We start from the raw sequence: 11,837 nt of genomic DNA, 5'->3' as shown, positions 1-11,837 counted from the left end.
AGTTGTATTTTTATTATTATATTTCTTAATTAATTTTTTTTTAGATTATAATTATCGCAAATCTTCATCGAGTAATTCTCATTAAGCTAATGAATATACTCCATCACTTAAGAGCCCAATAATATTATTACACGAATTCTATTGACTTGAGTCAACTGTCATTAAATTTCTTGACAATATTTTTTGTTATTTTTTTTTTTATCATTTGTTAATTCATTTAAACACAAAACCAGAGAAATTTTACTCTTAAAGAAATATAAAATAAAATTTTACAAAATTTACCATTTATTTATCATTTTTTTCCTTTATTTTGCCTTCATTTTTTTTATTATCATCGGTTTCTTCTGAATTTTTTTCTTTATTATGTTGCTGTGCCTTCTTTTCGGAATTTTTGAATCTATCATAACGTGAATCTTCATCATCACTAGATTTGCCTGGCTCGACTTCCCTTAAAATATCTCCTAAATCTTTATCAACATCCTCCCAAATTTTATCACCATCATTTCGGTAATCATCTTCGTCATCTTCTTGACTTTTAGATTCTTGTTTGATGTTATTTTGAACTTCAGAATTTTTTGGACATGAATCATCTTCTGTTCCTTCCTCAGAATTCATTGTGGTTTCTAACATGCTTGAATTACCATTTGATCCTGGATTATTTTGCTGAGGACTCTTAGGTGAGCCTTTAATAGTTTCAGTAGTTGTTGAATTATTAGATGTATTATTTGTTGATGATGTCTGAAGATGAATACGTTCAGCTTCTCGACGTAACGCTTTATCGTCATTATCACGAACATAACTGTAAGGTTTAAAATACCAATTAATAAAATAATATAAATAATTGAATATTTTTAATATTTAAATAAGAAACTCAAATACCGTTTGAGATGACTTCTGGTAGAACAATGCATTGCCAAAGCTCTCTCAGAATTTTCGTTCCTGGGCAAATATACTTTACAAAGCTCACAATATTGTACTTCAACTCGTTTGATATATTCAACTCCAACTTTAATCATTTGCTTATTCTTCGGTTTTTTCTCTGGTTCAGCAGGTGCAGTTTCATTCTCTGTTTTTTCTTTCTTTTTCTTTTCACCAGATTCTTCATCTTCTTCAGCTTTTATATAACAAAAAAGCATTATTTAATATATAAAATCTAATCTTGTGTATCAATATATTCTTTCATAAATATTCTATTATATACCATCGACATCTCCAACAGAATCGAGAGTCATAAAGTTTTCAAGATTATGATCTTTATCATCTTCTTCTGGTGCACTAGAGTCACCTTCACCTTCACCTTCTGTATTACCAGAATTCCTTCTCTCATCTAGAGTACTTTTTCGCTGGAATGAATAAAATAAAATGATATTCAACTGAAAGAGATCTATTTAGAAAAAAAAAATTCAATTTACCTTGATATGATCCAAAGAACAGATGTGTGTTTCAAAGAGCATTGGAGAACGGAATTGAACCCTGCATACTCGACAGAAAGGAGTAAGGAATCGTTTGATTTGATGATGAGATTCAGAAAGATGGTGCTTCTTCTTTAATGATCGATAATTAAGTTTGCAAATTTGACAAAACATTGTACGAGATGGTAATGTTCCTTGAGCCATTTCTCGAGCTTCTTTCCTTCGTTGTTCTTGACGTTGAAGAACACGCATACGTGCCAAACTTGCCTTATGACGAGCAGCGATTCTTCGCATTGCTGTACTATGTCGGCCGGAAAATAAGTGAAGAGAGTATTCTTTGAATGTTGTACTGCGATAAGAACAATGTGGACAAGTGAGTTTGATATAATGTCTATCACGTTTGTTTAGAGCATCATCAGATTCTCCTCCTTCTTCCTTTTCATTTCTATCTTGTTCTTCTTCTCTTTCATCTTCTTCGTTCTAAAAATAATAATACATTATATCCATTTATTTTAATAATTCTTATTTATTTTCTAAAATAATGATTATTTACCTCTCGTTTATCAGTATTTTCTTCTCTCTTCGTTTCTTCATCTTTTTCTTCGTCATTCTCATCTGCACTTTGTCGATCTGACTTCTCTTTTTTGCGCTTTTCTTCCTTAATTTTTTTCTCATTTTCATTACTTTCTCTTTGATTCTCTTCACTTTTTACCGTCTAAAATAGATGGAATAGACATTAAATCAAAAAGGCCAAACATAATCTGATGGATATTTTTTCAATAAAATAAGAATTAATACCTTTTCATCTACAATCCAATTGTCTTCAACATCTTTCTCTTCATCTTCCTCATCAGAAAATTCATCGTTAATAGCCTTGGCCAAATCTCTATCCTTGTCCTTCATGCTGGAACCAGATCCTGACTCCTTTTTACTTCCGGAAAGCCTAGTACCGCTGCAGAACGGCACAGCAATTTCGTTTTGAAATAAATTATTTCCATTCATCGTATTTCATTTTCCATTTTATACGTCAGTTATAATAATCATTTATAAATTCAGTTTTTTCGTATTATTAAACCAATAATCATGTGTCTGACATTGCAATAAATGCAATTTTTTTCTAAGTGCAATCGTGATACACCAGTGCTTCAGAACGACTGTTAAATAATTATGTTCGTTTCTATGATAATTATTATTATTTATATTTTATAAACATCTAGCTTCTATAATGACAAAATATAAAATGATAGTAGCCTCTGGTATTCATAATTAAGATAAATTGTCTTGGACGCAATGCGTATTTTTTATTTTTATTTCAATTATGCGTGTTTAAAATCATTTTTAAACCCTGTTTCAAATATTTTTGCCTTCTTTAAATCTTTAATTATTATTATTTATCGGCAGTTGACTTGTTTAATAAAATTTATTCGTGACATTTTTGTTCCCTTCACTTTTATTTTGCTTATCTTTTAATCTACCTGCTCAGTATAGATGCATAAGCAAGTGACTTCCTCACTTTTTTTTATTTTTAATTTTATTACAATATATACTCTAGTTTATACAACTTGCCTGAAGGCATTGTGACATCGCGTATGTTTTTTCAAGTAAGATTTGCTAATAAATTACCTCCTTCGTATTTTAGATGAGGCCAAGCGCACCCGCTGGATGTAGTCGCGTGAACGCGAAGTGAGCAGCTTGCGGCGATACTCGAAACTCGATGTGAGCTGACGTTTACGGCTCAATAGATCGGAGCGTGAACTTCCAACTCGGAAGCTTGAACCTCTTCCACGTGCTGAGGCCCTTCCACGGTAGTTAGAACCTTGACGAGATATTCTTCCACGGTTCGTTGAATATCTTTGAGCTGGTGGTGCCATGTCGCTTATACGTGGCGGTGGTGGAGCAGCATAGTTCCTTGATGTTGATGAATGCCGTTCCTCAGACCGATGATATGATGATCCCCGATCACCTTGCCTTTTATCCTCATAAACCGTTGACGAAGATGATCTTTTATTGTCGTTATAAGCTGCTGAACTTGCTGAGCCGCTATACGATGAAGGGTACCTCTGCGAGCCACTGCTACCTTCACCCTGCCAAATCAAATTCAATTTTCTCCATCCACCACCTTTTCTTTTTTTTTGTTTTTTGTCTTATAGCCATATTTTTCAATAGATTTTTCTCTATTTAGAACTTGTCAAATCATAAAATCATTTAAATTTATTGTTTTATACTCTCGTATTCTCCGTACTTGCATGAATAATTCTCACGCTTCGCAAACCTGTTTCTTATCAGTCCGTTTACTTCAAACCTGAGTTTCCAATATATATATTTATATATATATACATTTATTTAAAATTTTATTATTTTTAACGATCAACACCTCTGTCAAGGATTGTTGCTGGAACTTCAATATTTATGAAAACTAAGGTTTTTTTTTGCTTGCAGCAGTTTAAACCTTTTTTTCTCTACGGTAATCATAGAATATGTATTTGATAAAAAAATATTGGCAGTTTTAAAATGAACATTTGTCAAACTCATGCAGGAAAGCCGAGTATAGATTGGTAATATTTCTGAAACCGTTTTTCTTTAGTTATTGATTGGATATGTATATTTTTTCGGACTAATTATATGAACTAGTTGGATTAAATCCATGATTAGAAAAATGGAAATTGAAGAAATCTCAATGATGCCGTTGTACGTTGAATAAGTTAAGAATTATTTGTAAACAGAGGCATTAACGGTATTATGTAAAAAAGATGAATTTTTTTTTACATGTGTATACCAACATATTTTTTGTTCTACGCGTAATAGTATTCTTATCTTTTTTATTTTATCGAACTCGTTCGTTATCTTTATCCTTAGATGTAAATAACCGGACAACTTTTGTCTAATTAATATCTGCCTCAAACGTTTTTAGATTCAATTGCATATTTTAAATGCAAATCTTTGACGTCAGTTTTCATTGTATCCAACGATATGGATTTATTCAGTTCATTCGTATGTGACTATAGTCTTTTATATCTGATTCTATTTCATCTTAATATTTGGAGCATTTTCAGTGCTGTCCCAACGCTAAAAGCACGGATGTTCAAGCAGCCATCGGCGCGTAGCTTGAAAGGAAAGTAGGAAAAAGTTGAGTCCCCAATATAAATAACTAGACTAACATTTATGAGTGTTCACGAATCGTGGATTGATGAATTCATTTTTTTCTCAAGTCCCATTCGCCTCTTATCTTATTTACTTTACTAATTTATATTTCTATATTTTTTTCAACGACTTACTGTATGAGGTGAATGGGTTTTTAACAGATATATTATCAATATTATCATCATTAACTATTAATTAATATGATTAGACATTTTAAAAACTACGTTATTCACCAAACGTTTACTTTTTGATTAATTTCTTCTTGACAGCAATGAAAATAAGAACTTACGATATTTAAATACATACCTGATACGAATCATTCCTCACACGTTTGCGATTTGATTCACTTGATGACCTATGGTCATCGCGATTCGAATACGAATCCTAAAACAACAATTATTTATAACTCATTTTTAATTCTTTCTTAATAAGAAAGAGCTGAATAAATTCATCATAATATTCAAGACTTTATCTTGTCCAACTATTGAATTGAAAAATAAATGGTTAAATAATTGAACAGTTTAGTTAGTTTATAAATATGTCCTCATACTTGTTTTTAATATAATTGTCTATTGACATGCTATTGTAAATATTATGATCTTTTTAATACAAGCGATTATAGCTCATATTATTAAAAAAAATGTTATCAACGATGATTTAATATCATTACACCTTATGTATATTCATTAAACGTGATCATGAAAAAATAGAATGATAAAATTTACTCAGCTTTGCCCTAATTATTTTTATACATAATAATACTCACACGTGGACGTTTGTAGTTGTTGGAGTGATCACCTCTACCCCCTCGATTAGTATAGCGGTCGGATCCTCCGCCTAGAAACAAGAATTAAATAAGTGAAAATCGATTTTTTTTATTGGCATAAAATATGTAAATGTTAGCTTACTTGAGTTGTTGTATTTGTTTCGTGAGTCATAATTAGGTGTAGAATATTTAAATCTACCTCCACGAGATGAGCTGTTATAACCTCCTCTACTCATGTTGCTGCTACTGCTGTTATTATCCCAATTTCCACTGCTGTTTCCACTGCCTCCACCACCTCGATTGCCTCTGTAAGAGCTACCACCCCTTGAATTGAAACCTCTTCCTCTAGAACTCATATCAGAGTTGCTAAAAAATATATTGAACATGGTAGAAACACTAATTTCGATTTACCTGATTTTTACAAATTTTTAAAACAAATTTTTTCAATATTAGTTTCAGTTTTTATTAAATTGTAATTATCTGAATAAAACCAACCTGTATTTATTGTAGCCATAACTCATGGTTATGGTTAATGTTTCAGATTGGCAGAAGAAAAAATGTCTAAAGAAAAAATTTATTTACATTCTTCATTATCAATATAATCAGGTAAAACAGACAATTTTAAAGAATTTCTTTAAGTCGGTTATACAGATTATTTGTTGGTTAAATTCATTAAAATGATTTTTAATATTTAATTAGAAGTAAAACATAACTGAATTATAATATATAAGATAAAATAAACTCAAGAAATATTATTTATCTTTGATGAAGATCCTTATTAAATTATCAATTTCATTATCTTATTACTTATATGAAAATTTTGTGTAATTATGAATACAAATTTTTATTATAAAAAAGAAATGAATAAATTAAAATTGGAATAAAATTTTTGCGAAAAAATTAAGATATTCTTTTGTGATCAGTAATCGACCAGTATTTTATATGTATGTGCATGAGAACGAAGTCGTCCTTTTGATATAACCATGTTGGAGTGCGCAAGTGAAGTAATAGAAAATGTAAAATATAATAAAAAATGATAATATTTACCTAGAAATCAATGTTGTAGTTGTAACGTGTAATTATTATAATTGATATTTTATTTATTCAATGTATTTCTCGATTTTTCTTTGAAGTTAAACTAATAGCAGAAATTCCGGAAGAAAATGTCGGCTTGTTACAGCTTATGGCGTCTTACCAGCCCAAACCAACTTGTAACACAAACTGTGCACAAGGGTTTCATAAAACTATACAGAACTTACCTAGATGCGCAAATTCAAAAATATTACGTTTCACATATTATTAGTACGTTAGCTGAAATGTGTGGCGTTATAGTATTTAAAAAAAATTAATATTCTTACAAAGAAAAAATGTTTATAATACAATAAAATAGAAGATAAATTTTTATATAAAGGCGAAAATTATTTTCTGAGTAATTCGCCATCGCCATATTTTTACTCAGAATTATTTAAATACAGACTGTCTCTGACCAAAATGGAGTAAATTTGCAAAATGGACTATAGCGTGACACATAATTGGCTATGAATAAAGCATTTTTCATCGTTAAAAATTCTACAATTTGTACTTCTATGTTCGACAATATTCTTTGGTTCAGCAGAACTCTTTTTACCCGGTTTTTCGGAGAAACGGGATCATTTTCCATGACTCGTTAACGTTTTTCGAAACAACTTATCAACCGTCCAGTTTAGAATCTATTTTCGCTTCTTTCAATAACAATTAATATGTACATTATTATATAAGCAAACAATACATTATACACAGAATATTAAAAAAAACTTGAATAATTAATTGGATATTTTTTGCGCAATCTATTTCTTTATGATCGATTATTTTAACATTTTATATAATATAAATAATTCAAGTTTATAATAAATTTCAATAAAGGTTTTATTCGATTATAATTTGACAACCAAAAAGTAAAACATTGAGAAAAGATACTCGAATTATTATTGAAACATACAACATACATACATTGAAGAATACAAATCTAAAATAATATATATTGCTTACTTCATTCCTATATACACAAAGTTTTATATATTTATTAAATACTAATAATATTCTCGTACTCCATTATTATGTTATGAAAAATTTTATTCATAGATTCAATAAAATACTAATCATTTTAAAAATAAATTACTACACATTGTGTTAACAATATATGACTTTATTTGAATTTATTGCGAATACGAGAAAAAAAAGTTGTTAACATAATTAAATAACCGAATTACGATCGGTTATAGCATATTAGTCTTCATGATTAAACAACGCAAAAATATTGTACTATAAATCATAAACTAAAAACAAGATAATCGTAAATTACACAATTAATTTCAATATAAATATTCCGCACCTCGATTCATATCATCGTATAATTTTATATTCAATTATTCTTATTACTATTTACATTTGTAATTAGATACGATTTTAGAATCGCGGATTAAAAATTTTTCATATATATTCTAATCAATGTAATCGATTACTTTTAAATTAGCCGTAAGTAATTTGTAATAATATCAATTGATTATATTTATCCAGTCAATAAACTTTTTAATTATGAAAATTATTTATTAACCATTAATACGAAAAATAATCAAATTATTAATTTTTTTTTTTTCACTAATTTTTTGTTTTTTTTCCAATGTTAACTTTTATCATCAATTCTCAAGATCAACTTCTGATGGTGATTCTAGAGTTTCCTGCTGTTTGTTATTAAAATTTTCTGAACTACAATTATAAATAACTGATGTAGCAAGATCTTTTATTCGGCTATATGGTCTACTATCGTATATTAAATTATTTAATTTTTCTATTCCTCCCTCTGATTTAACCAGTGAGCAATATTTGTTAGCTGTAGAAAAAATTTACATTTATTATTATCTATTACTTTAATTTGGTTTATTTTAATAACATTTAATTTAATTAAAAAACTTACGATAAACTTGAGTAAGGTTCGCCAGTGCCCATACTGCCCAGTGTTGACATTGAGGAGTATGAAAAACATCTAATAGACGTAGTAATGGCATAAATGATCGATAATTAATATTACGTTGTGCGGATAAATCCCAACGTTCAATTGCTTTAACCATTCTTTTAAGAACTTCTTCTCGAGTTGGTGAATCTACTGTCCATGCTTCTACACCATCTGATGCCATGTGCGCTAAGATTCCAGTTGCATTGTATGAGACCTAAAGATTTGTAAAAATTTTTTATAAATATGACATATTAATTATCAATTACATTTCAAATGTGTAACAGGCTGTACCTCAATCCCATCGCGGTCATGCTCTAGTAAATTGGAAAACACTGAAACATATTTTCGCTGCATTAAATCAGGACGAAGGTAATCAACTTCAGCAACATTGCCTAATAAACCCATCATGTTTCGGAGTAACTCTTCTTTTGTAGGATATTGCTGTGAATAATAAAAAAATTAAATCATAAAATTGTTATTAGTATTAACTTAATCAACAAAACCAGGTTAATGAACTGTGACAAACCTCAACACATCGTAAGAATAGATTCATTCCATTTTCATCCAGAAATCGTTGACAATTAACTGGCGTCTCATCAGTCATATTCCACATGGTTGACCATGCGACTTCAAGTACATCATCGTGTAAATCACATTCAACTCTGTATTGTACTAATTCAAGCATTGTTTCAACGCATCCCAATTTTCCTAATAAACGTTTTTTCCTGCCTTCAACTTGACAAGCTAGTGAATTTAGTAGGTATATTCCAATTCGCTGGACAAAACCTTCTGATTCAGTATGTCGAGTTGAATGTAGAAGCAGTTTGACAAGAGTTTCATAATTCCACATCTGTCAATGAACAAAAAGTTACTTGTATTTTTTGTTTTTCAAATAAGATCAAAATAAATAACAAATTTTATTCGAGAACTTACAACATCTTGAGGAATACGAAATTGGCAAAGAGCCAGACATCCATTACGCATCATTGTTTCTTCATCTTTATGAGCACACATACCAGCGAGAAGTGCACCTATTATTCTTCTCTTCATTTTAGAAACCAAACCACTTATTTCTTTCGTTTTTACAATATAAAATAAAGTTGCACTGTAAAAAGAATTAGATAAAAAATCGTTTTATTATTCCAAAAATATTCTAATTGTAATTTCTATTGAAAAAATATATTCACCTTCCAGATATTTGAATGTGACGTTCATTTAAATGTTTTTCCATAGCTTCAAGAATAAGACAAAGAGCCTGTTCCAAACGTTCACAACTCTCGTGTCTGAAGATGTGATATAAATCGTTTAATACTTTTTGCAATAAATCTTGTTTATGATCTATACACACTCGAGCAGCTACGAGAATTTGTTCATCATTTGCATCTCCAGCGATCTGGAATAAAGATTACATTAAGAGTGAGCTTACAGTGATTAAACATTAAATTCTTACTCAATAAAACAATAGAAAACCTACAATTCTAGCAGGAATATCATGTCTTCTGCAAGCTTCGTCACGTGTTCCGTATAAGCCTAAAAATTGCAATGGATTGTTTACACGACACGCAAGACCTTGAATATCGCAAAGTGCATAATCCATTGTTGGTTTATCAGTTAAAGAACGTTCAGCAACTCCTCGGCCAGCCAGATTTGTACCTCCAATGTCCAATGACTCCAAATTTGGTAAACCAGATACTAATTCAGCCAGAATTTGATTAGGTTTATTATAGTATCCATTTTTATGATTAGCATGCGAGATATCTAGATGCCTGTAAACGAAAGAATAAATTATAAATACAATTTGTCTATGGATTAATGTCATTAATTCAACTCTTACCTCAATTTTTTTAGTTGAGTTACATTAGCAACAAACGCTTGAGCATCTCCACTAATTTTAACATTATATAAACAAAGTGAAACTAAATTAGGAACTAAAGAGACAAACTCAAAATTGCCAACATTTGCTGCATTTGATAAATCTAAAAACGTTAAATTTGATAAACCAGATAAAAGAATAGGGTACTGTTCAGGTGCTACTTTTATATACTCCAAAGCAAGATGCTTTAGATGAGGTGTGTTAAAAACATATCCTCTTTTCATGTAGTTTGTTGATAAATCTAAATCTGTAATATCAAAAAATAAAATAAATATTTGATTGTAAATATAAAAGATATTGATATCAAATGAACGTACAATTTGTAAGATCGTGAGCATGAATATTCGGACATCCTCTAATAGATAAGCTCGTGAGATTTTTTGATCCTTGATTGATGAATTCGATTGACAGCCTTGTGAGATTGCCACAGTCATTGATAGCTAAGTGTACAGGTTGATGACGGGTAATTTTTTTTATACTAATATCAGTAATGCTGCTGTGAGAAACTTTGACATTTCTCAATCTTGTAGAAAAGATATCAGAAAATATGTAGAAAAAAAAGTCGTTAACCTCAACATTATCACTTTTATGAGCGAATTCAATCATTTTATCACAAATTTCACTGGGAAACACAAGTCCTTTTGCTAAAACTCTATATTCATTGTTATTTTTGTATGAGATAATGTCTAAATTGTTGCAAATTGTTTTAAAACATAAATCTGCTAGGCTTTCTGGGCCTAAATAATGTTTCACATTAAAAGACTCATCAAAATTCGCCATCGTTATCACACGACATTCAAAAATTACGAGTCATATATTTGGACTCTCATGAAAAAGTATTTTTATTGGCTTGGATTTTTCATTCAATTACAACTGTCAGATGTGTCAACTGCATCAGCTGTTAAGTACTGTGAAGTTTCTGACATCATTGAAACTCAACATATTACTAAACTATTTCAAAAAATATAATCAACTAATTTTACTTCGTCAATGTCTAGAAGGTTTTTTATCAATGAACCACCAGTCCATTTTTTAATGGAATTTTTTACTCCTATTAATTTATCCAAACAAAGACGCGTTGTTTACACACGAAATTGTTCCTCTTCACAAAATCCAATTGGTACAATCCTACAAATACTTGTGAATGTTCTTATAAGTTACATATGCAGCAACAGTAATGAGTTAACTGTTAACAACTTTCTTGACTTACGTAGTGTAAACGTTACTCGTAAATTTTGTTTTCCAGAGATTATAAGGATTTTTATCTATTCATTTTCCACTAACTGATTATTTTTGTTTATTTGAAATATTTTTAATTGTAATTTTGCAGCCTAAAAGAATGAAATAGAAAAACTATATGACATTAATTAAAGTAGTGACGTCATTATGATATGACTCACAATACTGAATATTCTTCCAAGTTCAAATTGTTTCAAATTACTATTCTTGGAAATCGATAAAGTTTAATATCCACATTAAAAACCGACCTTGTTGTTTGTAATTTAATGATATAAAAATTGAATTATTGCTTCAATTAATATACATTACAAGGTAAAATTGGTATTCTAGAGCTACTACATATAATGTATTTCGTACATTCTAGAATTTTTGCGCATATTCGTACGCAACACTTCAATGGCGCGGATTTCAATT

The 11,837-nt window shown here is 29.7% G+C and overlaps 2 protein-coding genes across 5 annotated transcripts; both read right to left on the bottom strand.

Moving 5' to 3' along the window:
* Positions 1-33: 33 nt before the first annotated feature.
* Positions 34-6,550, bottom strand: LOC118066766 (zinc finger protein on ecdysone puffs-like). Of its 3 annotated transcripts, XM_035083076.1 has the most exons (12): positions 6,367-6,550; positions 5,815-5,880; positions 5,462-5,685; positions 5,320-5,390; positions 4,860-4,937; positions 3,036-3,496; positions 2,211-2,364; positions 1,966-2,127; positions 1,413-1,892; positions 1,202-1,343; positions 880-1,114; positions 34-799 (listed from the first exon to the last, which is right to left on the bottom strand). In XM_035083076.1, exons 2-12 carry the CDS (start codon positions 5,838-5,840, stop codon positions 286-288), a joined length of 2,547 nt encoding a protein of 848 aa, XP_034938967.1. In that variant the 5' UTR covers positions 5,841-5,880; positions 6,367-6,550; the 3' UTR covers positions 34-285. The 3 variants fall into 3 exon arrangements, with proteins under 3 accessions (XP_034938967.1, XP_034938968.1, XP_034938970.1); XM_035083077.1 differs by lacking the exon at positions 5,815-5,880; XM_035083079.1 differs by lacking the exon at positions 5,815-5,880 and having other exon boundaries at positions 5,462-5,670.
* A 1,392-nt stretch (positions 6,551-7,942) lies between these two features.
* Positions 7,943-11,810, bottom strand: LOC118066767 (protein zer-1 homolog). Of its 2 annotated transcripts, XM_035083081.1 has the most exons (10): positions 11,395-11,810; positions 10,502-11,321; positions 10,146-10,431; positions 9,786-10,077; positions 9,499-9,704; positions 9,245-9,416; positions 8,838-9,161; positions 8,603-8,752; positions 8,273-8,525; positions 7,943-8,188 (listed from the first exon to the last, which is right to left on the bottom strand). In XM_035083081.1, exons 2-10 carry the CDS (start codon positions 10,962-10,964, stop codon positions 7,995-7,997), a joined length of 2,340 nt encoding a protein of 779 aa, XP_034938972.1. In that variant the 5' UTR covers positions 10,965-11,321; positions 11,395-11,810; the 3' UTR covers positions 7,943-7,994. The 2 variants fall into 2 exon arrangements, with proteins under 2 accessions (XP_034938972.1, XP_034938971.1); XM_035083080.1 differs by having other exon boundaries at positions 10,502-11,810.
* Between the last annotated feature and the right edge of the window lie 27 nt (positions 11,811-11,837).

This window comes from Chelonus insularis, unplaced genomic scaffold (genome assembly GCF_013357705.1).
Source record: "Chelonus insularis isolate UGA/USDA-ARS -01 unplaced genomic scaffold, ASM1335770v1 contig_355_pilon, whole genome shotgun sequence".
In the NCBI taxonomy this organism is placed as follows: Eukaryota; Metazoa; Arthropoda; class Insecta; order Hymenoptera; family Braconidae; genus Chelonus; species Chelonus insularis.
Note: the sequence above shows the minus strand (reverse complement) of the source record. Positions and strands in the feature narration are given on the sequence as shown.

What these genes read in the sequence shown, in the direction of transcription:
- LOC118066766 (XM_035083076.1), bottom strand. Translation starts at nt 5,840, where the DNA reads ATGAGTTATGGCTACAATAAATACAG. An exon ending in TATGGCTACAATAAATACAG is followed by an intron (nt 5,686 to 5,814) that starts GTTGGTTTTATT and finishes TATATTTTTTAG; the next exon opens with CAACTCTGATATGAGTTCTA. An exon ending in AAACAAATACAACAACTCAA is followed by an intron (nt 5,391 to 5,461) that starts GTAAGCTAACAT and finishes TCTTGTTTCTAG; the next exon opens with GCGGAGGATCCGACCGCTAT.
- LOC118066767 (XM_035083080.1), bottom strand. Translation starts at nt 10,964, where the DNA reads ATGGCGAATTTTGATGAGTCTTTTAATGTGAAACATTATTTAGGCCCA. An exon ending in ACTCAACTAAAAAAATTGAG is followed by an intron (nt 10,078 to 10,145) that starts GTAAGAGTTGAA and finishes TTTCGTTTACAG; the next exon opens with GCATCTAGATATCTCGCATG. An exon ending in ATGACCGCGATGGGATTGAG is followed by an intron (nt 8,526 to 8,602) that starts GTACAGCCTGTT and finishes ACAAATCTTTAG; the next exon opens with GTCTCATACAATGCAACTGG.